Here is a 27,673-nt window from a genome sequence, read left to right on the forward strand (position 1 = left end):
GCCGGGGTCCGGGTCAAGCTTAAAAAGTTCGACCCCCAGCTCGTTACGGGTTGGGTTTTGAGCCCGGACCTTAGGCCCAAAGTTGGGCTTTGCGGAAGTCTACTCCTCCCTCCCCTCCACAAAGAAGCCCTTCGCCTGCTTTACAGCCACGTACGCGGGCCCCGCCAAAATGTAGTAGTTGTGGAGAAATAGGATATAAGATTAATATATGCCTAGCTAGATGGATGATTTCACTGTATTTAATTCAATGGAGTTTTGGTTGAGTTGTATACATTTGAAATTAGTAGGTTGGGTGGGGTGCGCAGCTCGGTAGTGAAATACGTTAGTTAGTTCCCTTTCCTCTAGAGTTAGTACAGACACTAGTCAAAAGTATCTTCCCACTCCATTTTTCGGCTACCCCTATCAAATATATATATCTGCATTGTACAGCACTACACAACCATATAATAAGCTAATTTAATTCAGTAAAAAACATATTAATAATTGATAACCGCATAATTGAATTCTCGCTTAATATTTTGTATAATACCCCTTCGCCCTACGCACTGCTACCAAACGTCTCCCTATACTTAATATTAATCTATCAATCTTCACCTACGGAATCGCCTCCTAGGCCTTAACTAGGCACTCTTTAAAATACTACTAGTCAGATAGGCTTCTTCCTATCTTAATAAGCTCTAGAAAGAGCCTAAAAAGTGTCAATTTTAACTACTACTATACCAGTTCAATTAGGTTTAAATCAGGTAAGTGTAGAGGCTAATCCTTAATGTAAATCTTATACGTTTTAAACCACTCCTATATCTCCTTTGCTGTATAAATCCTTACGTTATCTTGCTAAAAGGTAGTTTAGGGGGTATAGAAAGGGACTAGACCTTTTTTAAGCGCTAATATATATAACTTTATAGTATAACCTCTCTTAGAAGGTGAATCTTTATCCTGCTCTATAATTATTAACAGTATATAACCTTTAACCTAGATTCTACTCTAAACTATCTATAAGATATCTTTTATATAGGCCTTAATATTTATTAGATTATAGCGGAAGCCCTCTGGCTAAAAACGGAAGTACTATTGTGGTCTAATATTTAAGGTTTGTTATACTAAATACTTGTCTAAAAAGATCTACCTCTGGAAGCTTTCGCGCTACCATTTTTGAGTATATCGAAGGCGCTTCCTAGCAAGGGCCTTTCTAATTAGTATCTTCCTTTTTATAAGATACCTTAAGAGGCTAAATTACTTAAAGATTCGCTGTATAGTTAAGTTTGATAGGTATTTAGGTACTGTCGAACTAAGCTATTTATAGGTCTAAAACGGGTACCGGTGGGCCTAAAGATATAGGTAATAGCAAGATCGACGGCTTAGGATTTAGGGACGGCCCTTTTGGGGGAGGGATTTGATAGATTGGTGCTCTTCGAAGCGCTTAAGTGTATTGTAAATAGTCCTGCGGCTGCAACCAAAATCATTAGCTAGTTTTGACTGCGAAATCCTATTCTTATGGCCAAATATAATAGCTGGCCTTTGTACTGGGCTTAATTCAGCTAATTTTGTAGGCCTAGAGCCTATTTGCATTTGGATTTGATGACTTGGGGGGGTGTAGGAAGAAAAATAAAATGGTGGGTGGTTGTTGGGGTGATTATAGTGGGGCAAAGTGGGAAGATACTTTTGAACCCCTATGTAATAACAACCCACACCAATCAAGTCACTTCTACTATGTAGTAGGATCTCTACTCTAGTAAAGCGCAGTGATTCGATTATAGCTACTAACAGTTTTGGCGCAGTCTAATCTTTTCACCAAGGGTGACTTATTCTTCCACCTATGACACTCTATCTTATATATGGCTACATCGAATGACACTTTAACAAATGTGGAAGCTCAAAAAGACATATTTTAGTTATTATCAGGCTCCGGCGTAATCCAAAGTTGATGTCATATAACATACTACAGGCATTGATCATATTCGTCATCATTTTCCAAAGCGATATTAGCAAAGCAATGTTCATGCCTCTCCATTGCCCAAAAGGTCTATGGGTATAGTGGCCAAAAGCGACCTGAAAACAATCGAATCATCACCTCAACCTAAACAGGGCAATGGGCGGGAATCAATTTTTTATGGTGCGGGTGCTGGGGGAGGGGCATCAGGCTTTTTTTCCACTTTAGGACCCCCTTTACCCCCCCGGCGATTGGTGCCACCTAACATCCACATCGCGAAACTTCCTGGGACATCTGGTCCTCGGGCCTTAGCCTTTTTAGGGCCTAGAGACAAGGTAAGCGTATGTCTCTGAGAGTATTTGAAAGCGACATTCTTACCATCTGCTTTTTTCTTCGGCTCGGCGGGTGGATCGGCAGGTTTTACCGGGGCAGGCTCTGGCGCAGGGGGAGGAGGAGGAGGGGGGTCCTCCTTTGGCTTCTCGGGAATTGGCCACATGTGCATAGTGATAGCCCAATCAGGCTCGACCACAGTTTCCCAAACCTGTGGGAGGATAATGTCGCCATTCGGGCCAATAAGATCATAATGGCCCTCGGCCACATGAGGTCCAATGACCTCAATATGGAGGAAAGCCTGCCGGATGAGCTCTTCCATCCCCTGTAACCGAAGTTAGAACAAGAAAACCATATAAATGGAGCGAGGGGTTGACGTACCTGCCAGGTAGCACATAGTTCAAATGGAAAACTGAATTTTCTCCCAACAGCATCCTTGAATTTGATAGGCTGCTTCTTTTCTGGAGGAGGTGGTGGTGGCGGCGGTTCGGCGGCCTTAGCAGCCGCTTCAGCAGCCGCTGCGGCCGCTTTGGCAGCTGCTTCATTGGCCGCGGCAGTTGCTGCAGCTGCAGCCTCAGCAGCAGCCATGGCGGTGGCTTTATCCGCCTCCTCCTTGGCCTTTGCAGCGGCTTTATCCGCCTCCTCCTTGGCCTTTGCGGCGGCTTTCTCCGCCTCCTCCTTGGCCTTTGCGGCATCCTCTGCTGCCTTTTTTTCGGCATCCGCTCGAGCAAGCGCCGCAGCTTCCTGGGTAATCTTCCTATCATGCGCGGTTTGTGCATCCTGAGCTGCTTTCTCGGCGGCGGCGCGTTCAATAGCCTGCTTTTTGGCAAGCTCTTTCGCTTCGCGGTCTAGACGGTCGTCCAGAATCAACTTCTCTAGCCTCGCAATTTGCTCATCTTTGGCAGTGTCGACTGGCGGAGGTGGAGGTGGAGGTGGAGGCGGAGGCGGAGCAGGTTCAGGGGCCGGGGCTGGAGCCGGAGCTGGAGCTGGAGCAGGTTCGGGAGCAGGAGTTGGGGGTGGGGGGGTTTTAGGTTTGGGTTGCGCCGGAGGAGAAGGCACTGGGGGGTAGGGTGGCCAATAATGAGGAGGCATCATGCCCGGGATCGGTCCCCCGAAATAGCTGGGTTGATCTCGATAGAAACCGGTCTGGCCGTAGGCCATCAACTCGTGGGGATATCCAGGGTAAGGGGAGTGGGGACCGTGAGGGCCCATCGCGTGGGGCATTGGCATTGGGGGTTGCATTGGCGGTTGCATTGGCGGCTGCATTGGATTGTGCATTGGATTGTGCATTTGAGGCGGCTGGCGAGGCACATGTCGTGGATGTAGTTGGGATTGATCGGAAAGAAAATGAGACCCAGGTTGGAATTGAGGTGGGTATCCATAAGGCGGAGGAGCACCGTAGGGGTTGGGTTGGCCCGGGTGAGGAATTCTCATGAGTTCCGATGTAATCGGGGGAGGATTGTGGTGAACATACGGGCCATGGCCCGGGGGAGGAGGGTAGGGAGTGTAAGATGGACCAGAGGACTGGCTGGGAGCGTATCCAGGGGCAGGTGGCATAGGTTGTTGCCAACCCCTCCGATCATTTCGACCAAAAGTGGGGGGGTACTCGTCGGCGGAATCGGCACTATCGGGGGAATCTGGTGATTGTTGTCTTCGGCCTCGAGGGGCGAACGACTTATGTTCTTGAACCATACGTCGCGATGTTGGGCGATGGCCCGAAGCGGAGCGTGAACCGTGGGGCGGACGACTGCGGTGCGAAGTTCTTGGTCGAGAGGCTGAATCAGATGGTTTCAATTCATCCGGATATGGCAAATGTGCCCACTCATCATGATCCAGGTACTCATGACTTTCTAACTCGGAAGATGTAGGTACATGGACACCAGACGAGCCCTCGTCGTCGGAATAAGAACGATCCGAACCGTGGGGGTCTGGATCAATCGAGATACTGAGCCTGTAGAGAGAGAGAAAGTAAGGGTGAGAAAGAGAGTTTTGTTAAAGAAGGGGGAGGGGGGGATAGAGAGGGATAGAGGGATATAGGGATATAGGGAAAGAAAAAAAAGGGAAAACAAAAGCCAAACAACATACGTCATAGAGACAATGAGAAACCTCGGGGAATATAAAAGAGAAATAGATCCTCTCACTCTCTCGCATGCGCGAAGTGAGGAGGGAATACCCAAGTAGGGATTGACCAGAGAAGGATGGGAGAGGAAATATGTCAGAGGTCAAAATGATCGCGGGGGGTTTGGTTGCGCATGGACTATTTTTCTCTTCTTTTCCCCCCCCTTCTTTTCTTCTTTTCGTCTCTTTCTCTTTTGATCTGATCTCGTTGAATAGAGTAGAATCAAAAGAAGGATAAAAGAATTAGGAAGAAAAACCAAAAAGATAGATATCCCCTTCTTTGATAGAGGGATAGGAAAGTAGGGGTATACAGTAGAAGAGTATACAATGTAGATAGAAAAACAACCAATTCCAGGGTATATAACTATACAGAAAAGAAAAAAAAAATTATTTAAAGAAAGAAGAGTCCTTTTTTAGTTTCTCAAATAGATGAACCTTTATTAGGCCCGTTGGGCATTTTTTGTGTGTGTTATTTTTTAAAACACTTTTCTTCTGCCCAAACGAAAATGCCCAATATCCCTCTCTCTCTCTCTATACTCCTCTTATCCACTTACTCCATATCTGACTCCATACATTTTAATGGAACACTCTAGACATATTGGGGGGGGTTTTTTATTAGGGTATTCCTGTCAAATCAAAAGGAGGCTTGGTTTTAAGCCGCCTGAATATTACTTCACTGGCGATTCAGCAGTTCCTTGGCTGCAATCAGCTCACTTCGACTCGATGCCCAATGTTGGTCATCGATCGACCGTGACTCAACAATTTCGCCCAACTTTAGGAGCGCAAAGGCCTTCAATCGTTCTAGGGTCTTCTTGGAAAGCTGACCTGATACGCCTGCGTAATCATTGTCAAGCATCCGAGTTGAGGCCTACAGGGGAAAACCTGGGTTAGAATAGAAATGAGTCAATATCGTTATTTGCCGACTTACCAAAGTTAATCCATAGAATCCTCGTAGGTAGTCGTCACAAAGTTCAATGCTTCGACTGAAGTGCTGCACCGACCTCCCAAGGAGCCGGGATGCGTCCCCTTCGGAGGCGCAGATGTATAGCAGTTCACCGAGGCGGGAATGAATCTTACATTTTCATGTTAGTGATGATAATAAGTGAAGAAAAAAAGATAAAAAAAAGGTGCATGCATACATTCCAAGAGTTAGGAGCAATGAGTAAAGCCTCCTCAAGGCTAAAAATGGCTTGGGAACCCAACCCCTGTGATTGATACAAGTCGGCTAGTTCACACCAAGCTTCGGCATCGGTAGGGATGGCATCGAGGAGTTGAATAAGACCAGAGATTGCGTCAGATGGCCGATTGAGTGAGCGTAACAACGCTACCCGGCGCTTTAGGATGGGCTGTATGTATGGTTAGTCTTGCATAACCCATAACCACAGACCTGCAACCAATACTGACCACATTCACTGGACTCTGTGACAGGGTGTTGTCGTATTCCTGCAGGCATTTTTCTAGCGCCGACTGATCCTTGGCGGTTGCCTCCTCGTAAAGGCCTCTAAGCCCCATAATCCTTTCATTAGAGGGTCCAAACCGGAGGCTGAGGCGATTCAGGCAGGTATGTGCTGACTCGTCATCTCCCGTCCGAAGACAGGCCAACAGAAGCTGCTCTAGTCGTGCATAGTAATCTGCAGTTTCTGAAGAATTGGATGAGGTAACCCCAGACCCAGATTCCTGGCCAAGGATTGCTGGTGCTTGTTGGGCAAGATGAAGAGCAGAGATCAGATCCGATCCGCTGATCTCGCGGATATCAGCAACGGGACCAGCCATAATAGACTGTCAAGAATAATAGCCCTTTTTTTACAAAAAAGAGAAACGCTATTCAAGACCAGGGGTGATCTAATTAAAACGGATGTTGAGAGAACAGAGTGCACCGGAGCTTAATTGGCCACAGTCCCGTGATCCGATCTCTTATCGAGGATCCCCAAACGCCAACTCTCCACCCCGCGGAGCTCGGATTGCTTGCACTAACACCTTTCATTCTCGTTCTGAATTATGGCTGATCTGACTGCCCAATTATTAATGTACTTCCAGTCTTACTAGGGGGCTTCATTATTGTTCTTCTCTTGACTCCAGCTCGTGACGATTGATAGCTCCGACACGATGTGGGTACCCTCATGTTTCTGTTCTCAATTGGCCAAGGCTCATTTCTAGTACCCTAGGTTCGAAAAGTCGCTTTATGACCTCATCAAAGGCCTACGGGGTCATAAGGGAGGTGAAAATGAATACATTCAGAGTTCATTGCGTGAATGCAAGGCCGAGATCAAAACACAAGACATGGGTACTCACTTCCACCTATTCACCCGGCAATGAACTTGGTGCTGATCTATAAGTAGACAAAAAGGCCACAGCCCTCTTGAAGCTCATCTATCTTGAAATGTTTGGGTATGACATGTCATGGGCCTCTTTTCACGTTCTGGAAGTCATGTCATCCGCCAAATACCTCCAGAAAAGAGTCGGGTATCTCGGAGCAGTACAGAGCTTTCGCCCAGACACCGAAGTTCTGATGCTGGCAACCAACTTGCTGAAGAAGGTTGGTACTTTGCGTGGCTTCAAATTCCCCTCTAGTCGCTAATAATCTTCACAGGATATTGTCACCTCCAGTATTCCCAACATGTCACTTCCTCTGATTACTTTGCCGCACATCATTACACCTTCCCTAGCAATGTCGCTACTTCCCGATCTACTCTCCCGACTTTCACACTCAAGCCCTGTGGTGCGCAAAAAAACGATTGTCTGTCTTTATAGGCTTGCTTTGGTGTATCCCGAGGCCCTGAAGTTGGCATGGCCCAAGATAAAAGACCATTTGATGGACGATCAAGAAGATGGTAGTGTCACTACTGCGGCGATCAACGTTGTTTGTGAGCTTGGTTGGCGACGACCTCATGACTTCCTCCCTCTGGCACCTCGATTCTTTGAGCTTCTGGTTGATAGCGGCAATAATTGGATGGCTATCAAAATTATCAAACTTGTTAGTCCCCTATCCCCCCAACCCCATGTAATGACTGTCTTCTGAGAACGCTCTGACTTTTCTAGTTTGCAACATTAACCCCGCTAGAGCCAAGATTGACTCGCAAACTCCTGCGTCCATTGACAAATATCATTCAAACCACCTCTGCAATGTCTCTGCTCTATGAATGTATCAATGGCATCATCCAAGGGGGCATCTTGGACGGCGAAGAGAATCTCCAGGAAAGGGACGAAGTCGCCACTCTTTGCGTGGGGAAATTGCGGGGTATGATAGTTATGGATAGTGACCCTAATCGTGAGTATCCTTTCATTGCGTTTCAATATACGATCACTGACCATCGAGGCAGTCAAATATGTCGCACTTCTTGCATTGAACCGTATTGTTGCCACGCACCCAACGTTGGTTTCCATGCAGCAGGACGTCATTATGGATTGTCTAGAGGATGCGGACGTTTCTATCCGATTGCAGGCTTTAGACCTTGCCGTTGGAATAGTTACCAGCGATTCTCTCCAGTCAGTCGTGAACCGTCTGTTAGATCAGCTGCAACAAGCCTCTGTCCCTGCAGCTGAATTGGTCGATACGCCCGAAAGCCCCAAAGCCCCAACCTTATGGCCCAACGACTACCAGACTGAAGTAGTTCACCGGATCCTGGATCTTTGTTCTCAAAAGAACTACTCTGAAGTTGTTGACTTTGAGTGGTATGTCGCTGTGCTAGTCCAACTAGTCGGACTTCTCCCACCGTCGGAGAGTGAAGACGACTGGGGTCATCCGAAAGAGCAAGAGGCTATACCTAATTTGAGGATGAACGCGGCGCTTCGAATAGGGACAGAGATTCGAAATGTTGCTGTAAGGGTAAAAGGTGTGCGCATGGAGGCCACAAGAGCAGCCGAGTCTCTTATGTTCGTCGACAACAGATCAACTTTCTTCCCTTCCGGTTCAACTATTGGAGATGGTGTTTTAGGCCCTATCGCCTGGGTTGTTGGTGAATACGCTGAATATCTGCTGTCGCCTAGTCGGACACTACTGTCATTGATTGACATCTCTAATGCATCGCTTCCCTCCAGTACTCTTCCCCTGTTTTTACAAGCCATTCCAAAGGTGTTTGTTCAGGTTAGCCAGACCAGCAAACCAGGGGATCTTTGGAAAAGTGAGATGTCGCTTTTACTTGCTCGAGTCGTTGAGTTCCTCGAAGCTTTGGCGCCCCATCCTGATTTGGATGTCCAAGAGCGAGCCATCGAGTTCCTAGAAGTCCTCCGCCTAGCAGCCGAGCAATTGACTTCCGATACAGAAGAAGTCCCGTTTCTTCTCGCCTCGGTCATACCAAACCTGTTTACAGGGCTCGAACTCAACCCTGTTGCGACCAGTGCCCAGAAGAAGGTTGTCTTACCGGATAGCCTTCGCCTAGATGAGCCATTCAGCCACGATCTGCCAGGTCTTTTTCGCAACCTGGATAGCCCATCATCACCCGAGTCAAAGTCTTGGGAAACGTCGGACTTCTATCATCTTCCTGAACTCTCGTCTCCTAACAAGCAGACTCGTGACCTTGCACCGATTGATTTGCAGCCCCATGCGTCATATCAAAACTTTACCGGTGCTCCAGTGGAATCCTCTATTACAGTACAAAGAAGAATGCTTGAGCGTAGGGAACGCTTCAAGGATGATCCCTTCTATATTGCGCCTTCTGGAGAGTCGTCTGGCACGTCTACGCCATTCCATGAAGCTCTGAACACATCCAATGGCGAGGTCTTGGACATTGATTCCATCCCCATAGTTGACCTGAAATTGGGAGATGAACAGCTCAGCCATGTTAATTTCGATCGCCAAAGAAGCCGTCGCCCCCCTGTGAGCAAATTGGTAGTAGCTGGCGATGAGACTTTTGAAACCCAAAACTCTTTGACAGACACCTCTAAGCCCAAGGGTGCTGGTGATGACCACCCTACGTATAAGCGCTCTTTACTCCAAGTTGACTCGAGCAGTCTAGGAAGCTTGTCCTTGGCAAAAGGCCCATCTCCCCAAGTCCCCGCGGATGAAGGGGACACAGAAATGGCCCGGGCAATGCAACAAGTGGAGGAAGTACGCTTGCGGATGCAGCGAGAATCGGAGCGAATCCAACTAGAGGGCACTCCGGCAGAAGGAACCTTAGTCAAGAAGAAGAAGAGGACGAAAAAGCACGTTTCTTCAGACCGAGATGCCGGCACAGTGGTTGAAGACCCCACGGAGCCTGCAACAGGGAAGAAGAAGAGAAAGAAGAAGGCCCAGGAATCAGAAAAGATATCAGGCGAGAATTAAGATATCTTCCAGACGGAGTAAATCCTGCAACACGTGTGGTATTTGGCTCAAGCAACAGTGAGATACAAATCAAATAATACATATTTCAAAAGAAGAAGAAGGGAAAAAAGGGCTCTTTGACATGCAAACCAACTTGATTTTGATATTCATTTGTCCCCAAATCCATCCCTTGTTCCCTAGTCCATTGACCACTCGAAGTGGGATCAAGTGGGATCGGACAGAAGTATGGGGGATGATCGGTCATGCTGACTCAAAACATATCGGAAGGTTGTAAGCTGGGGTATTGGCGCAGTAGGGGGAATCATCGCTTGAAGTCCATTTTATCCTATGATCCGGGTGAACCATGAGACCACGGTAGACCAGAGGTCAGGGACAATTCGTAGGAGCTCTAGAAGAAGACCGCCGCAAACAACAAAAGCGAGTAACACTGGGAAATATTTGAGCATGATTCAATTTCATAGGCGAGTTAGATACATACCAACCCAGCTTGCTGAGAGGGGTGACTTTGTATTCTTCTTCGGCTTAATTGTCGTTGGCGCCTTTCCTCTCTTTGCGGCCTCGGTCTTTGCGAAGCGGTCGTTTGCTCGACGTTGTTGTGGTGTTTGTGCCTGGAATGTGTTAAATCGTCATCCACGGCAGGATTGTAACCTTTTTACTTACCATGATGGGTTGTGTAGAGGAGAGATTTGAGGAAGACAGATGGATGGGAAAGGGATGATTCAAAGACGTGAATATGCCGGCAAAAAAAAGGCCACGTTGTTTTTTGAGGAGACACGTTACTATATACACTTTTTGAGGGGGAAGAGAAACAACCCCCTGAAATTAAATGGTTTTCAATCCCTAGGCTAAATATACGATATATGAGAAGAATATAATTGTATGTAGTCTTCAACTCAATGTTTAATGTTTAACATTATAATCTCGTCATGCTATCCTTGCTTTTTTCTTTAAAAAAAGAAAAAGAATTTGAAGCTATAAACAAAGATAGAGGCAGAGAAAAGAGCTTGTTTTGGTCTCATTTCGTCTCTGCCATAAGGTACATACCCTTCTGTGTTTCTTTACTTCTTGAATAGATAATTCTGTAGCTCTTTTACTGCTATAGGAGACACATATACGTTGATGTCCATGGATATATATACACATATCTATACTCCGTACGGGGGATAACATTCCAAAGGCGGTGTGAAGTATTGGAGAACAGGGCGGTCAGGGATGACATCAGTGGACTTAGTCATCTTAGTCGGGCTTTTGACGCCGAGGTATAAAGGAGAGAGAGTCAATGATGTTAATTACTTCAATACATACCAGGTCTAGCTACTGGTTTATTTTGCAATATTAAGACTCATTCGTGAAAATCATCTGTAATATCGCTACAGTAATGATCCATGTCCAGAATCTATCGGATATCTCGAGAGATTGTGTCTATACATTAATGGGCCGTTATCATTGGAGAAGTGGCTTCCACTCGATCTGTTCACTGGTCGAGTCACTGAGAAGATCTGTAGAGCCCGCATCAGCAGTCACGTCACTCCCTGGACTGTCCTGCCATAATGTGGGTTGGCTCGGTGATGCTGTCTCGATTTTCGGCTGAGAACTTAGTGATAGCGGTTTTCGAGGAACAGCCGGTCGAATTTTCCCCGCTTGAACTGCCTGGGGTGATAGAGATCTCGTGGGTGAGTCAAAAGTGTCGCGTCGTGGAGGTAGCATGGGCTTCTTCCTAGTATCTTGAACAGGGTCGGTGTTTCTGTTCGTTATCGGGCTTGAACTCGGTACCCAATCGACATCTGCTGAAAATGGATTGGATTTGCGTTGGGGGTTTGGAATATACCCTTGCTTGGGTGGTTGTACCATGGCTTTTACCGGTGCACCTGTCACATGTTAGCACGCCCACCATATCCCACAGACCGAACCACTCACCATTATCTAGCCACCATCGGCTTCTGTCAGAGCTTGCCGGTGGCAGCCCCGGTGCGATAGAAATATGGGGAATGATTTCGTCATCATCCAAGTCCAAAAGAGACACAGAGTCTGCAAGAGAAGTGTGACCATGGCCCTGTTTCTCCTCATATATTGATCGCCTGAGGCTTTCTTTCAGTGCATGATCAACGATATCAATGACACAATCAAAGGTTGCCCAGACTGGGCGGTGGTCAGACACCTTCAAATCTGCAGTTTGGTAGTTTGTCTGCCGCAGGTTGCTTCCTCTCCATAAGATTCGATCACACCATGCGGGGATCCGTGCTTTCTCACTGCAAGATGTTAGTTGCCTCTTTGTTAGATTCATAGGGTACTTACGACGTATCATAGCTATCTCTTCCAACGTCGTACTTATAAGTCGGCGGGAACTCAATTGGACCTTCTGAATAAAATCGGAACACCCTGCCCGCTACCATCTGTAGATTCAACTGTAGATGTAAGACCAACGTCAGGTGCCAAAAAGGTTTTTGATTATTTGACTTACTTGATCGTTGTCGTATAACCTTTGGTAGTCTCGCTGCAAGATGAGCTCTCTTACGCTTGGGTTACCCAATCCAATTCGATAGTTGAAATCACCCAACCAGATCACTGCGTCATGATCAGCGATTGACCGGTTCTTTTGAAACCTTAGCCCTCGGTCGATGATCTCGTAGTCTCTGTTTCTTTCATCATAGTTTGCAAACCCGGCAGCAAGATGGGCGGTAACGAAGCAAACACTTGTGTTGGAGAAGTCGAACCGAACAGCACAGCCCCCCTTGTTGCCAGCAATCCCAGAGAGGCCGGTCTGAGAGTACCAGTTAGTTGGAACCCCTCTGAAAATCCGGAATGACTTGCCTTCTTCACACTGCCTTCGACATTCTTAATGTACTTGAGTGAATCTTCTTTCACATAAAGCAAAACGGCAGCGCCGACTAACTGACCACTCCTCAAGTGCACGTATTTTCCAGTTCCTTTCGTCTTCGAATGACTGTTCAAACAATCATGGACTGCTCTTTCCCAGACCTTGCGGGTACTGGGGTCGGTGGACATAATTTGTTGAGGGCTCAGAGCGACAATTTCCTGGAATCCAACAACAAAGACCGCTGGATCTTCGTCGGACTCATCCGACTCTGGGAAAAGCCACGGAGTGAGATCGGTACCTGGGCCTTCATCACGTCCATTCACATTGAAAGTACCGACCCAGAACCGGACTCGTTTGCGCGAAGAATATTCTGGGGTTCGGCGGTTCAATTCCTCCATAACTAAATCATTGATAGGATCATAGAGGTACACAGGGAGTTGATTTGTTAACCTCCCCAAGAGGAGATCAATCGTCCTCTGTCTAGCTTTGTCTGTAAAATTGTTGACATAAAGTCGAGTGGCACTCTTCCGCGCATCTGCAAGTGCCCCCGCAAGTGACATTTTTCCGTGTCGAGTGAAAGAAGATTTGAGGGCGCCAGTCCCGGCATAAATCTTCGAAAGAGCATCACCATTGTCAGCCCAAATGGTCGAATGCCGAACCTGCATGTCCGAGCTGAGCCTGCCGCCTTGCTGCGATAAAAAGGACTCCAATGCCATCAAACTGATTATGGTCTGGACGAGGTTTGTTCTGTCCAGACAATCCAGGCAATTGGTCCGAAAAACACCCTCTTGCTGTAAAATAACCGAAGAGCTGCTCACTGCATCATCTTTGTCGTAGGGGGTTTTGTTAGGGCGACGTGAATCTTCCGACAAGAAATAGGAAAATTCATCCAATGAGTTAATAAGCTCATGTTTGATCTGAGAACTAGCTTCATATCCCGAAGGACCTCGGGTCTCAGCAAGAAAATCATATTCGGTTATTCGCAAGAGGCTCCGACGTGGAGAAGTCCCATCGCCTTCTTTCTGCCGGGTTGAGCTCTTGCTGATATGCTGTCGAAACTTGGACGACAACTCTGCTTCCCCAGGCTTCAGCTCACTTAGCAGATTTACCACATGTACTGCACCATATTCCAACTCCAGGGATTCAAAGTGTTTGTTGAATGCGTGCTGTGTTGCGTCGCTTGATCGCGTGACCTCGATCTTTTGCTGGCCCGGAATGAGGCCTGGAGCTTGTTCCCAGAAAATAGGCACCGAGCCTCGGACTTGAGCATATGAAAATACAATACCCGGTGAAACCCACAAGATAGTTTCAGTTTCCACAAAATTGGCAACATTCCCATCATCGTCAATGCCTCTCGAGTTAAACCTTGTACCAGCACGCCGGGAAGATTGTCGGGATATGATTGTCAACATGGAAGGGAAGTTTGTCCGCACATGAGGGAGGATTGAGACAGTCGCTGGTACTTTGAGTGTACTGGCAAATCCACGGATAACACAGGTTAACATCTGCGATGCATCTAATTTGGCCTTATCGGATGGTGGCAAGTGGCTCCGGAACAAGAGAAGTGGACTGATCATGTAGGAATTCCACAGCATATCTTCATCAAGAGTATCAATGTCGAACGCTACAGGTTTGTTGGCCCTTGCAACATTGTTAGTTGAAAGAGAGACCGGCCAGTGAAGAGCCAAGGAGCAGATAGTTTACCGGTTTTGTAGGCGATCTGTGAGGTTGAAATCGAGACTGTAATAGAAACTTCCATCTCCAAGGAGCTTCTTCAACGCCAGAAAAGGATGATCAGTTACCACATCCTTCCCGTCCGTGCTAAGTCCCTCCTCGGCGGCAAATTGAGACCTGGTCTCATGGTCTAGGCCGTACTCGTACTCTGAACGATTGAGACAATCTGATATCGTTAGCAGTAAATTCGACCAGGAGATTGCAAAATTGCATAGGAAACATACAGAATCCTACGTTGTCAATTCTTGACACGGTTTCTCCGGGTCTCACGGTGGCAGCTTGCGAGGAGCTGGTGACGACGCAGACAAACACATCTTCATTGAGAGTAACAAGGCCAAGTGTACCATATCCATACCCCAATGGTCTATAGCCTTTCAGATCCACTGCCCCTAAATCCGCGAACTCAACTTGACAGCGCGGGCTGTCCTTCGTACTGGTATCTGTTGATGTGTAGTGGAACACTAGGGCATGTTCTGATGAAACCAGCGCAATTGTACGTTCAGGTTGATCTCGACAGAGAACCCGGAGATTCGACATGATGCGGAGAGAAATCAGAGGGTGGAGAGAAGCAGTAGCATTGCTTAGTTCCACATCAATAGTTTTATCCTACTTTGGCGATTTTATATATCCCAGAGAAGAACCACTTCACTCCAAGAACCTGAATAAAGCAAAGAAATACCTTTAAAATTCAAGGTCAAAATCAAAATCAAAATCAAAATCAAAATAGTATAAGAAGTATTGTTGAGCTGAGGTGGAAGTTGTCAAAGGTCTCTCTTCTCCCTGCTAGGTCCCTGGCCATCGGGCCAGGTCTTATCGGTTGCTTACTCATCCCGCGCCTCTCAACTTTTTTTTTTTTTTCTTTTTTGTTTTCGTCTTTGTCGACCTCCAAACACTTCTACGCTTGATCCGATATTGTCGTCATGGGTTTAGCAGGGCCGCGGAAGTATGTGAATTCAACCTAACTCCCTTCACACATGATTTTCTAATGCGTGAGTAGGAGTACTAAGATCGGCAATGATCCCAATAACACCAAATGGACCCGGTCCACAACTGGGTTTGGACATCGGATCATGAGCTCCCAGGGTTGGACTCCTGGAAGTCTTCTGGGAGCGAAGGATGCCGCACACGCCAACCTGTTGACTGCCGCCAGCGCTTCCCATATCAAAGTCACCTTAAAGGACGATAATCTCGGATTGGGTGCTCGTATCGGACGAGAGAGTGAGCCTACTGGACTTGATGCCTTCAAAGGATTGCTTGGTCGACTCAATGGCAAGAGTGAAGTGGAATTGAAGAAGGACGAACAAAAGCGCGATGACGTTCGATTGGCTCGATATGCTGCTCTGAAATTCCCGGAAGTTAGGTTCGTCAGCGGTGGACTGTTGGCACAGGAAAAGGAAGCCGAGATCCCTTCACCGACCCCCAAGGATGCAACAATCAAGAAATCGAAATCGAACAAGAAAGAACACACCAAGACCACCGAGGACGACGAAACCTCTTCAAGCGAATCGGATGCCCCAGCCCGCAAATCCAAGTCCAAGTCTAAATCCAAATCCAAATCCAAATCCAAGAAATCGCGCTCTCGAGATGAAACCGATGGCAACGAGTCAAGCTCGGAATCAAAGAAGAAAAAGAAGTCCAAGAAGAGAAAAGCTGATTCCGAGGAGAGCGATTCTTCCGACAAGACGTCTAAACCGGAAGTTAAGGTAGCAGCAACAATATCCAGGGAACGGCGGCCTATGGGCCGCAATGTAACTCGGTCACGCCACATCGCCCAGAAGAAGAGAGCTATTATGGATGATAAGTCTCTTAACGAGGTAAGCTATGCAGCAACTATTTTCCATGATACGTTTGCTAACTTGAAGCAGATCTTCATGATCAAAGCATAGATTTTATGCACATCTGCATCTGAAGCGCATTGGACATAAAACTTGGAGTTATTTGGTGTTTGCACTTATTATGATTTCCCGGTTTGAACTAGATATATCCTATGAATCAAAAGAATTTCAACATTGAACATGGTATAAGAGTGATGATCTGATACTTTGAGGTATTGTATCCTATGCACATCCTGTACATATTGTATAAGTCCATGGGCACTTAGTTAGATCCCATAGATTACCTAATCTGATCCGTTCCCGGGTGTCTTGCGGTATCCCACATCCAACGTCATATCTTCAGCTTAGCGTACGCCCCTAATCGTTGATTGCTAAGAATTGGGGGTGCAAAATTCCGACTCACACCTTAGCTAAAGTTGTACAGATCATTACCATCGAATCCTCGACCGAGAGCTTGTTCCGAGGGTCCACCACGGCCCCGATAACCTCTGGCAATCTACATGGGCTTTAGCATCTCTTGCATTGTTACAACTCGTGCCGAGACAGGGAGCTGTGCAGAAGTTCTGTCACTACAGAGGGTTGTCCCTCCCTCCATCCAACGATGAACGGAGAGACTCGGTTAGCTGGACGTACCTCAGCGCCTACATCTCAGTCGAGTCGTGGAAGAAGACGGTAAGGCACATCCAACAACTTTCCAGTTCATCCATGACCTGACTCCATATAGAATCCACTGGGCGCCTTTGAACATTGGTCTTGAGAGACGCCTACAAACATTTGTGGTGTTATGTCATACTTTGACCATCGCTATATTCCTTACTGGCTTCTTCTTTACCTGCGCCATTCCGTTGTCCTGGCCACTCCTGGTCCCATATCTCGTCTACATATCTCTTTTCTCTACTGCTGCTACATCGGGCCTTCTCAAGGGACGTAGCCCATTCTTGCGCTCACTTCCTATCTGGAAAGTTTATGCATCATACTTCCCTGCTCGTCTTCACCGCGAGGAGTCGCTTCCGTCTACAAAGAAGTATATCTTTGGATACCATCCACATGGTATTATCTCCCATGGCGCGTTCGCCGCATTCGGGACGGAAGCTTTGGGTTTCTCCAAGCTTTTCCCGGGAATTACCAACACCCTGTTGACACTGGATGCGAACTTCCGCATTCCTTTTTACCGAGAATATGCACTTGCCATGGGACTTGCCAGTGTTTCCCGGGAATCATGTGAGAATATCCTCACCAAAGGAGGCACAGATGGAGAGGGGATGGGGCGAGCAATCACGATCGTTGTGGGAGGTGCCCGGGAATCTCTCAATGCCCGGCCTAATTCTTTACGTCTCGTGCTGAAGCGTCGCAAAGGGTTCGTCAAGCTTGCTATTCGAACGGGAGCTGATCTGGTGCCTGTCTTGGCCTTTGGTGAAAATGACCTCTATGACCAAGTAGACTCGGATCAGCACCCGATCATTCATAAGCTTCAGATGCTTGTAAAACAGACTTTAGGATTTACCATTCCCCTGTTCCATGCACGCGGGGTTTTCAACTACGATGTCGGACTGATGCCCTATCGAACCCCTCTCAATATTGTGGTTGGACGACCTATCCCGGTCATGCAGCAGCCGAACCGCGACAAGATCAACGATCAGTACATCGATGAACTCCATTCTCGATATGTGGAGGAGCTGATGCGATTGTGGGATCAGTGGAAGGATGTCTATGCCAAAGACAGAGATGGCGAGTTAGAGATCATCTCATGATAATACATTCACCTCCTTATGTATACAGTTTGATCAGTCTATTATGACAACATGTGGACCTTTTATGGGCATATTATGGGCATATATTATACAGCGTATGGCAAGATAAGCCAGAAATAAAATCATACACTCGAATCTTCAATATAGTTCGGATTAAATACACGCGCAAGAAAGTAAACCTATGAATTGGGTATCAGATCGAACAAAATCAAAGAGCTTCCGCAAAAGCATAAAAAGAAAAAGATAAAAACAAACAAACAAACAACGCATTGAGGGTCTCATCCTCGGAATGGCGAGCTGAGGTTTGGATCCCATGAGGGAGCAGTTGGGTTTAGACTCGGCACCTCCGCTGATGAGGATACCCGTCGGCTGTCACTACCAATGCTTCTGTTCTTAGCGTTGTGCCCACTTTCTGCTCGGCCCTGAATCATTTCCTCCAGCATGCGTGAGACCTCGTCCATATTCTTTCCCGCATCTCCCTTTTCACTTTCACCAGACAAGGGACGCTTGCCTGGACTCTCAGACTGCGCAATGAAGCCATTGGTTCCTGCAAGACTGTCTGCATCTCCAGTAGTAGACCCACTCTTGCTCTTCAGCTCTGGTGACTGTGAGTCATTGGTCACAGCAGCCAAGTCTCGATGCCGAGTTGCGGATCGAAGCGCGGCAAGCATGCGATCCTTATCATCGAGCTGCAACCGGAGCTCATTGATCTCCATATCTTTCTCGCGAACTAAAGCCGAGACATCTGGATGCTCGGCAATCGTGGGGTTTGCGGGTTTGATGCCTCCTGACATTCGGGAATGACTAGACCGTCTTGCTTGGAGCAGCCGGCGCTCTAGGGTAGAGATGTATCGGTTCTTATCGCCTAAATCAGCTTGCAGTGCAGTGACCTGTCGTTGCAAGCTGGCTTTGCCATCTCCAAATTCACCAAGGTCATATTCTTCCTCGTTGCCAAACGATCCTCCCGGGTATAGCATAGCGGACGAGGGATCGTTGCTATTGACAGACGCGAACGAGATGGGCCGAATCGATGAATGGCCAGCACCCAGTGTAGATTGGCTGGCGGAAGAACGTAGTGACCGCGTACCCGAATCCGTTGCAGACATGCGGGAGAGACGTCCAAACGCAGAGAGACTGTTATGATTGTTTACACCGGTGGACTTGGAGCTCAAAATCAGGCGATTGAGATGCTCGATCCGCTCTTTGAGCGCAGTCCGAGCCAACTGCATTTCTAACACCTGTTCCTCGTGTCGGGCCTGTGCTTCCTTTTCGTACTGCTGTTCGTCCCATTTGAGTTCCTTCTCCGCCTGGGATTTGGCCTGGGTATCAAGCTGGCTGCGAAGAGCCTGGATCTCCATACGGTACCGCTCGAGGAGTACCCGACTTCCGGAATCACCACCGCCGCCGCCGTATGCCTCCTCGGCCTTTTTGGCATGACTGACAATATTATTCTTCGCTCGCGCGGCGAATTTCATGGTATTCAGAGTTTCCCCGGTATGCGAATTGACCGCACTCGTGAATTGAATGGTGCACAGAATACTCACAAGCGAACCACCGGACAAGGCTGGTTGCAGGAGTCTGGTCAACTTGCTATCTCGGTAAGGCAAATGCCTCCCATCGCCGTCCGTGGGGTTCCCTTGTTTATCTTTGTTTTCCGAGAGCCGAGAGATGATGGTGCCGAGAGTGAGCAGACTTTTGTTGATATGAGCACCTTCCGTGCGGCGTTCCTTGTCGTCAGCTGCACGCTCGGAGCCCGCCAGATCAATCAGACTCAAGGTTGACACCCGCACACCACCTGGGGCGATCCCGGAGCGCTTATCTTGAGAGCTGCCGGAGGGCACTCGCTCGCGACTCTCGACCACGATTTGAACCACTGCGTGACTTCGAGAACTGCGCGCATTGAACTGTGTGCTGCTCGTTCGTCGTGCATGGTCACCTCGGGCGATAACACGGAGCAGTTGTGTTGGGCTTTGGACGATCTCTTCCTTGAGCGGTGTTGCATATACTCCTCGTTTGCTGTCCTCTCTCAATTTGATTTCCTCCTGCTGGGCTCCCGCGGGGGCGTTGGCAGCGGAAGCGGAAAGGAGGTCGTTAATCTTCTCGTTATAGATTTCCAGATAGCTGACCCGCAGCAAGAATTCCCGGTGTGGGGTCTCTCTGATGAAAGAAAAGATGTCGGTAATTGCGAGCGGGATTACACCGGGGGAAGTTGCTGTTCCCTGCATGGAGAAGGTCTTTCCGGTTCCCGTCATACCATATGCAAAGACCGTTCCATGATAACCCTCCATGACACGCCGGACAAGACGTTTGGCAGCCGAATCATAAACCTTGGCGTTGTTTTCTTGCGGATTAAAGACATTATCTACTCAATGGTTAGTTACGACGGGGTGGACCTGTGGGTTAAGGGATATATCATCCTCACCATAAAAGTAATCGCCTCCTTCTTTCCCACGGTATGAGATGAGGCTTTGCCGGCTATCAATGGACCATTCACCATGATTTCGGGGAGTCTCTCCGCCACTATTGTTGTCAGGACGAACGCGCACGCTGACTAGTACATTGCCCTTGATCTCCTTTGGCTTAGAGCTTGATTTCCCCATCGCATCGTCTGCATCCTCGAAAGTGGTCGCACTCGTTGAGCAAGACCCCTGGGCGGAAGAGCTTCTGCTGTGAGTTGGAGACGCCTCTGGATCTCGCGCATCTCCACTTGATATAAATTTCCCCTCTCCACTACCGTTGAGTAATGATGGAGTTTTCGAGCTCCGATAGCTGCTCATGGTTCCCGTGCTCAGTCGCGAGCTTCTTTGGGGTCGCACACTGGAAGCGGTACCTTGAATCCCAGAGAGCGATGATGCCGTGGACGGACGGCTGCTGGCCTTGGGTGGTTGAGGAAACGAGGCGATACTAATTGTTCGGCGCAAAGATTTGTCGGGGCTACCAGGAGTGCGCCCACCGGAACTTGACCGAGCCGTGTTTAGGTTGGAGGTTGAGTTTGAAGTGGATAGAGGTGATTTGAGTGATGGTTTGGGGCTGGATGGGGTCCGCAGTTTGGAAGTCTGGTAGGGGGATGCGGCCCGCGGCGTGTCGGAACCCGTAGACTTTCTGGGTTTCGGGTTGGGGAGGGGGGGTAATGATCCAGCTGGAGGGTTTGAAAGCCGCGACAGCTGCGAGGGCTGCTGTAATGTTGACATTGAGGCCATGGCGACTGTGTGATGTGTGTCTCTGAACGAGATGGGGTAATGGATTTAAAAAGGATCACTGAACGCGATGGCCATGCGGGCAGATTGAGAGTCTGTTCCATCGCAAGTTAGCAAAACGAATGAGACACGAGGATTGGACCCTTGACTGGGACTATGAGATAAAACGGGTGATTCCACGGCAGTTTTGGTCAGTTTTTGGCTAGTCTTGGGAGACGTCCAAAATGTACATGGTAGGTAACACGGGATGTTATGATGTTCTGTTATGATTTTAGGGTCTCGGGTACTCACAGATTCAAACACGCGATATTGCAATGACGGGGAAGAAGATGAAGATTGAAAGCAAAAAGTAGAGAGTAGAGAGTAGATATGTAGAGATGTAAAGATGTAGAGACGGGAAGATGCGAAGATGCGAAGATGTGAAGACTAGAGAAGAAGAGAAAAAGGCGTAGTAATCCCCGCAGAGAGTCGGGGCCAGACTACCTTATGTTATCTTTTATGTATCGAAGTACATAGTCTTAAACATTATTTGACTGTATATTATATTAGATATTGGATACTGTACTCCGTATATTGTATATTCTACATATTCTTACTCTTTTCTTCTCCCTCTCTTCTCTCCTTCTGTTAATCCCCCCTAGACTTGCTACAATGGCCTATCAAATTACCCTCCTTCTCCCATATATCCATAGAACCAAAGTATATATATATCCCCCCAAAAAAAGGGGGAATACCAAAACAATCACACCTTTTTACATGTTAACCCGCAGGGGAAATTCCTTGGAAAGCTCGGGGCATCTCAGGTCCAATGATAGGCTCGACAAGTGGAGGTTTCAGCTTCGGTCAAGGGAAAAAGGGGGCGAATGGGATGTCTAAGTCTGCGCTTCTTTTTTTTTAGGTGGACCCCAAGCTCATTTCGACGTGAAGGTAGGATCTGGAGATCGGGAGTTGATCCTGTTGTCCTGTCCTGTTGCCTGTTGCCCTTAAGGATTGAAGGAGCATAACTCCAGGTCTCTCCCTATAAAGGTGAAGCTTGGGATGAACTCCTGTTCGAGAATCCCCCCAAAAAGATAACGGCTATTCGAATTAAGCAAAGATTGACATCTCAACCCCAAAATTTAAAATTAATCCGGCGTTGATCCTCATTTACATCCCGTTATCCCGGTATTCCGTGACCCAACTACATCTACATCTCATCTACACATCTGGATAGATTTGTACAACACACATCTACAACGTATAGAATGTATAGCATATACCCAGTATCTCTTTGGTATTTGGAGAATCTCAATTTCTTTCCCAAATCTCTCAAACTGGAAGCGAGGAATACATCTAGGGCATGCAAGGGAGCCTATATTCGAAGAACACCCTCTCCTCTGGCTTATATTATGGCTTGTAGCCCTAACTCCATTGAACAGTGCGAAAAGTGCGAACAGTGCAACATGACAGGTTAGTGATCGCGGGGGGGGGGGGGGGGGNATTCGTAACGTTTTCCCCGACTGGATGATGCTCTCTCCACTCCCACTAAGCTGTCCTTGTTGACTGGATGACTATCCAATAGTTGCTGCAGATGTCAATGCCATGCATATCTAGTGTCTCGGCTGAGGTGGCAACCAGTAATACATAATACCATTCTTAAGCCTTTGTTTTTCTTTGTTCTAGATTGTACACTTATTGTACACTTATTGTATTTTGTCTTAAGTGTCATTATTTCATACCGAAATCCAGTTGCCGCGCAGCACTCTTAAACATGCCCTCATCCAGCTCTCCACCACGTCGGGTCAAATCATCTCCCATCTTTTTAGTCCCACCAGATTTCCGTGGGAGATCTTCATTCTTGGTCGGACGGGGCTCAATCGTCCACCAGTTGTGTCGCAAGCACTGGACAGCCGTACTGCGCTTGCGCGGGTCAAGCGCACACATCGACATCAGCAGATCGGCACCCACTGGACCTGCAGTGGGGAACTGTCGCATGAAGAAATCGCGCCCTTGCAACGGCACCAAATGGGCCTTGTCGGTGGCAATGTAGTAGGGCAGCTTGCTGACCCCGGGCCAATTCTCCTCCGTTGGGGTGCCGAACGCTTCGCATATTTTGGAGGTTTGGTCTAGGTCGGTGTTGCCCGCCACGAATGGAACCCGTATCAGGAGCTCGGCAAAGACCATCCCCATGGACCAAACATCGACTGCCCCGGAATATTGTCGCGCACCGTAGAGAAGCTCGGGTGGCCGATACCACCGAGTGATGACCTGATGGGTCATGTTAAACAAGGGATCGGCAAACGACCTGGCGAGACCGAAATCGGCCAATTTGACCTCCCCGTCTGCCGCGATCAACAAGTTGTTAGGCTTGATATCTCGGTGGAGGACAAAGTTCTCATGGCACCACCATACACCCCGGGCCAGCATTCCCATCCAAGCTTTGATATCGGCCACACCATAGTGAATATCACTATCTTTGATGAGCATCTCAAGATCTCCACCAGGAAGAAACTCGAGAACCAAACTTAGATTTTGATCCTTGGAGGAGAAGACATCGTGAAGGGCAATGACGTTGGGATGTTTCAGCTCCTGAAGGTATTTCACTTCACGAACCGCATCCATAGCAAGTCCATCCTTGTATTCGGCATTGACTTTGATCTTCTTGATCGCGACGAGGGACGATGGATCGTGTCGGAGGTGGCCAACATATACCACAGCATATGTACCTTCTCCTACTTTCTTGTCTAGTTCTCTGTTAGCATAATGCTCCTAAACAAAAAAGACAGGACATGTTCAAATACCTTTAACGTATCGTTCCCGGACATCAATATTCAGTTGTTCGGTGAGTTCGCGATCTCCATTCTGCATAGGCTTTGATACAGCTGCAGCTGCAGGTCCAGTAAGTGATTTCTGTGCAGCAGTAGCTCTCAATCTGATTGCTGTATTTGGGGAATGCACAGTCATGGATGGCGAACGAGAGCCAAAGGGTGAGAGTGCCATGATGAAAGTGGTTTGAAGCAAAAGGTCAAACTCTAGAGTGACAAGAATGAATTTTTTTTTTTAAAAAAGCCACAGAAGAGTCGGTGGCTACCATGAATATTAAGAGATCATCTTTAGCAAAGTATCTTGAGGTGAAGGCACCAGTGTCGACAGATGAATGCCGATGTCATTCCCCCCCAGATAGGCTGTCCCGGAATATTGTTGATCCTGGACTTTGTTGGCGACTCCCGAAATTTCTCCAAGTCAGTCAACAGCGACCCTCCTAGCCAATTCCTCGGCAACTGCTGGAACTCCGTTCAATTACAAAGGCATCGCTCAGCAGTTCCCCCTGATCGATATCCCTACAAATCTGATTTTCCGGGGGAAAATAGCTCGACAGTTACTAGCAAAGTCGGGGCGGCATCCTTCCCGCAACACCTTCACCATGAGCGTCATGGCAATGCGCAATTCACCGCTGGGCAGCTTGACAGCACGCCTACTAAAGCCGGTGTCAATTTCCAACCAATACATTCGATCACTTCACAAGAACGCGCCCCCACTCGTGCCATCTCCGACCCCTTTCGTTCCTGACGTCCCAACCTTTCTCACGCTGATTGGCCGCGAAATGTCTAAGCAAGCGAGCAAAATCCCCTCCTGGGAAGACCTTTTCACCTTAAACTCCAACCAGCTCCGCCAAGCCGGCATTGAGCCTGCCCGCCAGCGACGGTACCTGATCCGGAAGCGCGAGAAGTTTAGAAATGGACTGTACGGCCCTGGAGGTGACCTGGAAACTGTGGTCGATGGTGTTGCACAATTGCGGGTTGTTGAAGTGCCTATTAATGCCAGAGGCCTGACACATGGAGGTACACAAGTGGCCCTCCAAACTTCTTCTGCTACACTGTCACCCGGCATGGTGAAAGCCATTGTCAACCTGGCACCTGATGCCACTACTTATCAGTATGGCAAAAAACAACTGATCAAGAAATTTGCGCACATGAAGATTCACCGTGGCCGTCAGCCCATGGGTCCGTTCCTTCAGCCTTTGAAGGGTTCCAATGGCACTGCTGCTACCATTTCAGTCCAGGAGGGCATGTGGGAGGACAGGCGGGGACAGAAGGTTGATGGTGGTGAACGACGACGCCGGGAGGTTCAGAACAAGAAGAGGCTGGATGAGAGAAAGAAGGCGTGAATGTGAACGGTGAAATACCACTTTGTGTATCTTGCATATTTCTTGTTGAGCCCGGATGTTCAAATTCGAACTGTACTATACTATTGCTATACTATTGCAATCATGATTTCTTTTCCATATTCTTCAAGTGAGGGTGTTCTTATGTCCGATTAAAATAATATGATTGAGCTATGTAAACATTTAGGGAAACATGCGATTCAAAGTCGCCAGAAGTGGATATTCATACAGCAGGATCATTTCGAAGTGAAGAAAGAAAGAAATCCGTGATGCGATAGCAGTCAAATCCACTGAGAGTGAAACTGACTCAGGTTTGGGTCTGAACCTTTGCTGCATCAATGCAGGGCATTAAAATGTAATCAAAATGTGAATGGGAATCTTTTCTAAAACGTAACTCCGATTATGCTTTGACTCCACGTTTCTCGTACTGAACAAAGGATGTACCCAGAGGCTTGGAGAAGAGGGACTAAAGTATGGTTAGTCAAATGCCAAATTGATCGCAGTACAGCATCACTTACCGAATAATCCGTCTCGGGGAAGGGTGTATCAGCACTAGGCTTGGAGAACTTGAGGTGTCTCACTAGCGCAGCCAGGATTGTGACCAGCTGCACATAGGCAAACTGCTCACCAATGCAGCGATGGCGACCAGCACCGAAAGGCAGATAAGGACTGTTGGTGCCCTTGGTAACCAGTCCATAACCATAGTCAATCTGCTCCTCATCCTCATCCTTGGTAGTCTCAGTTCCAGGCTCATCCCAGCGGTGGGGGTTCCACTTCAGAGGGTCGGGGAAAAACTCTGGAGAGCGAGCAGTAACACCGGGAGAAGAGAGGACATTGTGAGTGGTAGGGATAACGTAAGAAGTGCCTTCCACAGGCATGGGGTTCTTGACAGCGCGCATGATCGAGTGGATAGGAGCGTGGATACGGAGGGTTTCCTTGATCACCTTGGAGTGCAAGTCGAGCTTCTGGAGTCCCTCGTGGGTGAGAGGAGGCAGGTCGGAGCCCAGAATCTGGAGCTGTTCTTGGTAAAGCTCCTCCACAATCTCAGGACAGGTGGCCAGACGCAGAACAATCCAGGCAGCAGTAGAGGACGAAGAGTGCTGGCCCGCCATAAGCAAGGCAATCATCATGTGGGCAATTTCTTCATCGGGGATCGGGGTGCCATTCTTGTAAGTGCATGACATCAAGTTCCAGACCATATCCTCGGAGTTCTTCTTATCACCAGATGTGCGGCGCGCCTTGATGATATCCATGTAGGTCTCGGTCATCTTCTTTTGTGCAGCATCGCGCTTGCGGTTGTGGGGGAGCGGGGCCCACGGCAGCATGAAGTTGATAGGAGAGAAACCCTTGTCGAGGTCGTGGTACATTTCAGCAAAAGTTGAGTCAAATCGATCGCGGACTTCCTGTCCTTGCAAGGAGCGAGATGCTGTGTAAATTGTGATTTCGGAAATGACCTTGGAAACATTGAAAACACCCTTGGTCTCCTTAAGAGCGGGGGAATTCTTCACGAATTCTTCGACCTCATTGGTAATCAAAGGAACATAAGACCGAAGTGCCTCGGAAGTAAGACCAAATTTGACAAACTATGCATCGGTCAGCAGTCGGGCTTTGTGGTGTGATCCATTCCTTCATACCTTCTTCTGCTCCATGAGCTTAGCGTTGGGGCAATCGTAGACGACGTGACGGCCAAAGACGGGAGTGGTGAGGGGAGAGTAGACCTCTTCGGCGTTCACATCACGAAGCTTGCCATTGAGGATGAACTCGTTGCCCTTGGTGCCTAGGTAGACGGTGGTCTTTTTGCCGAGAAGGACGAAAGTGAATATATCACCATACTGCCCGCGTTTAATCCCTGAATTAGCAATTGGATCCTTCTATGAGCCAACCCCACATCTGCGATCGACATACCTTTGCGCGACTCTGGTTGAAGAAGGTGTATGGGTCCATGCCATAGCTGATAGTGCTTCCGACAAAGGGGAACCAGTGGAAGACCATGGGGGGCTCATGGGCCTTCTTGAAGAAGAGCTGGCGCAGCACATTGATCACGACCGATAGCGCAATGAATGACAGTGCTCCAACACTAGCCAGAGTGTAGGTTGACTGGGTCGAGCAGTGCTCGCAAAAGGTTGCGAGGAAAGTTGCGGAGAGGCCCATGTTGTCAGGAAGATAAAAGGAGAAGAGTGAAAGAAGAAAAGAAGGGGAAAAAACACCAAAAGAAAACGGGCTCAGAATGACCCTATAACCCTATTTGTTAGCCTCCAATTGAATTAAATAGAGAGAGAGGGATGATGTTGGGTGGAGGATCAAACAGGAGGCGAAGGAGGCGTGGAGGAAAATAATTAAGTCCGATATCATTCGGCGAGAGACCCGCCCCTTTACTGTGGTCTAGAATAGATTCTATGCCAAGCATATAAGTTGTATCGTAAGTTATTCTATGCTATTGATTCTATTTTATTCTATTTATTACTTTATTACTTTATTTAAATGTATATCTTAATGTATCTATGTGTATTTAGCCGTATTTATGGAGATTTATGTATTAGGCCGAACTAATAT

General features: G+C 47.8%; 11 protein-coding genes across 11 annotated transcripts; 4 read left to right on the forward strand and 7 right to left on the reverse strand.

Moving 5' to 3' along the window:
- Positions 1-2,108: 2,108 nt before the first annotated feature.
- Positions 2,109-3,952, reverse strand: PEX2_040020 (uncharacterized protein; the record flags this gene model as incomplete). Its single annotated transcript, XM_016741277.1, has 3 exons — positions 2,109-2,254; positions 2,309-2,585; positions 2,642-3,952. The coding sequence occupies 3 exons, from the start codon at positions 3,950-3,952 to the stop codon at positions 2,109-2,111; spliced, it is 1,734 nt and encodes a 577-aa protein (XP_016599448.1).
- Positions 3,953-5,051: 1,099 nt separating this feature from the next.
- PEX2_040030 (uncharacterized protein) lies at positions 5,052-6,151 on the reverse strand (the record flags this gene model as incomplete). The annotated part of the gene is made up of 4 exons (XM_016741278.1): positions 5,052-5,246; positions 5,307-5,450; positions 5,518-5,724; positions 5,783-6,151. The coding sequence occupies 4 exons, from the start codon at positions 6,149-6,151 to the stop codon at positions 5,052-5,054; spliced, it is 915 nt and encodes a 304-aa protein (XP_016599449.1).
- Positions 6,152-6,658: 507 nt separating this feature from the next.
- Positions 6,659-9,641, forward strand: PEX2_040040 (putative AP-3 complex subunit delta; the record flags this gene model as incomplete). Its single annotated transcript, XM_016741279.1, has 5 exons — positions 6,659-6,662; positions 6,718-6,914; positions 6,969-7,352; positions 7,418-7,646; positions 7,699-9,641. 5 exons carry the CDS (start codon positions 6,659-6,661, stop codon positions 9,639-9,641), a joined length of 2,757 nt encoding a protein of 918 aa, XP_016599450.1.
- Positions 9,642-9,961: 320 nt separating this feature from the next.
- On the reverse strand, positions 9,962-10,304 carry PEX2_040050 (RAMP4 family protein; the record flags this gene model as incomplete). The annotated part of the gene is made up of 3 exons (XM_016741280.1): positions 9,962-10,068; positions 10,120-10,249; positions 10,302-10,304. The coding sequence occupies 3 exons, from the start codon at positions 10,302-10,304 to the stop codon at positions 9,962-9,964; spliced, it is 240 nt and encodes a 79-aa protein (XP_016599451.1).
- Positions 10,305-11,084: 780 nt separating this feature from the next.
- On the reverse strand, positions 11,085-14,730 carry PEX2_040060 (SacI domain and endonuclease/exonuclease/phosphatase family protein; the record flags this gene model as incomplete). The annotated part of the gene is made up of 7 exons (XM_016741281.1): positions 11,085-11,509; positions 11,559-11,890; positions 11,937-12,034; positions 12,103-12,402; positions 12,462-14,100; positions 14,164-14,359; positions 14,418-14,730. 7 exons carry the CDS (start codon positions 14,728-14,730, stop codon positions 11,085-11,087), a joined length of 3,303 nt encoding a protein of 1,100 aa, XP_016599452.1.
- A 383-nt stretch (positions 14,731-15,113) lies between these two features.
- Positions 15,114-16,079, forward strand: pxr1 (telomerase inhibitor/ribosome biogenesis protein PXR1; the record flags this gene model as incomplete). Its single annotated transcript, XM_016741282.1, has 3 exons — positions 15,114-15,136; positions 15,191-16,007; positions 16,059-16,079. The coding sequence occupies 3 exons, from the start codon at positions 15,114-15,116 to the stop codon at positions 16,077-16,079; spliced, it is 861 nt and encodes a 286-aa protein (XP_016599453.1).
- Positions 16,080-16,629: 550 nt separating this feature from the next.
- On the forward strand, positions 16,630-17,779 carry PEX2_040080 (uncharacterized protein; the record flags this gene model as incomplete). The annotated part of the gene is made up of 2 exons (XM_016741283.1): positions 16,630-16,700; positions 16,753-17,779. The coding sequence occupies 2 exons, from the start codon at positions 16,630-16,632 to the stop codon at positions 17,777-17,779; spliced, it is 1,098 nt and encodes a 365-aa protein (XP_016599454.1).
- Positions 17,780-18,057: 278 nt separating this feature from the next.
- Positions 18,058-20,979, reverse strand: PEX2_040090 (putative kinesin family protein (KipA); the record flags this gene model as incomplete). Its single annotated transcript, XM_016741284.1, has 2 exons — positions 18,058-20,141; positions 20,202-20,979. 2 exons carry the CDS (start codon positions 20,977-20,979, stop codon positions 18,058-18,060), a joined length of 2,862 nt encoding a protein of 953 aa, XP_016599455.1.
- Positions 20,980-22,683: 1,704 nt separating this feature from the next.
- kin28 (TFIIH complex serine/threonine-protein kinase subunit KIN28) lies at positions 22,684-23,955 on the reverse strand (the record flags this gene model as incomplete). The annotated part of the gene is made up of 2 exons (XM_016741285.1): positions 22,684-23,699; positions 23,757-23,955. 2 exons carry the CDS (start codon positions 23,953-23,955, stop codon positions 22,684-22,686), a joined length of 1,215 nt encoding a protein of 404 aa, XP_016599456.1.
- A 424-nt stretch (positions 23,956-24,379) lies between these two features.
- PEX2_040110 (mitochondrial 37S ribosomal protein mS41) lies at positions 24,380-25,123 on the forward strand (the record flags this gene model as incomplete). Its single annotated transcript, XM_016741286.1, has 1 exon — positions 24,380-25,123. The coding sequence occupies one exon, from the start codon at positions 24,380-24,382 to the stop codon at positions 25,121-25,123; it is 744 nt and encodes a 247-aa protein (XP_016599457.1).
- Positions 25,124-25,520: 397 nt separating this feature from the next.
- PEX2_040120 (cytochrome P450) lies at positions 25,521-27,271 on the reverse strand (the record flags this gene model as incomplete). The annotated part of the gene is made up of 4 exons (XM_016741287.1): positions 25,521-25,586; positions 25,639-26,703; positions 26,755-26,952; positions 27,026-27,271. The coding sequence occupies 4 exons, from the start codon at positions 27,269-27,271 to the stop codon at positions 25,521-25,523; spliced, it is 1,575 nt and encodes a 524-aa protein (XP_016599458.1).
- Positions 27,272-27,673: the final 402 nt, after the last annotated feature.

Source organism: Penicillium expansum (assembly GCF_000769745.1).
Source record: "Penicillium expansum strain MD-8 chromosome Unknown contig132, whole genome shotgun sequence".
NCBI classification, from domain to species: Eukaryota; Fungi; Ascomycota; class Eurotiomycetes; order Eurotiales; family Aspergillaceae; genus Penicillium; species Penicillium expansum.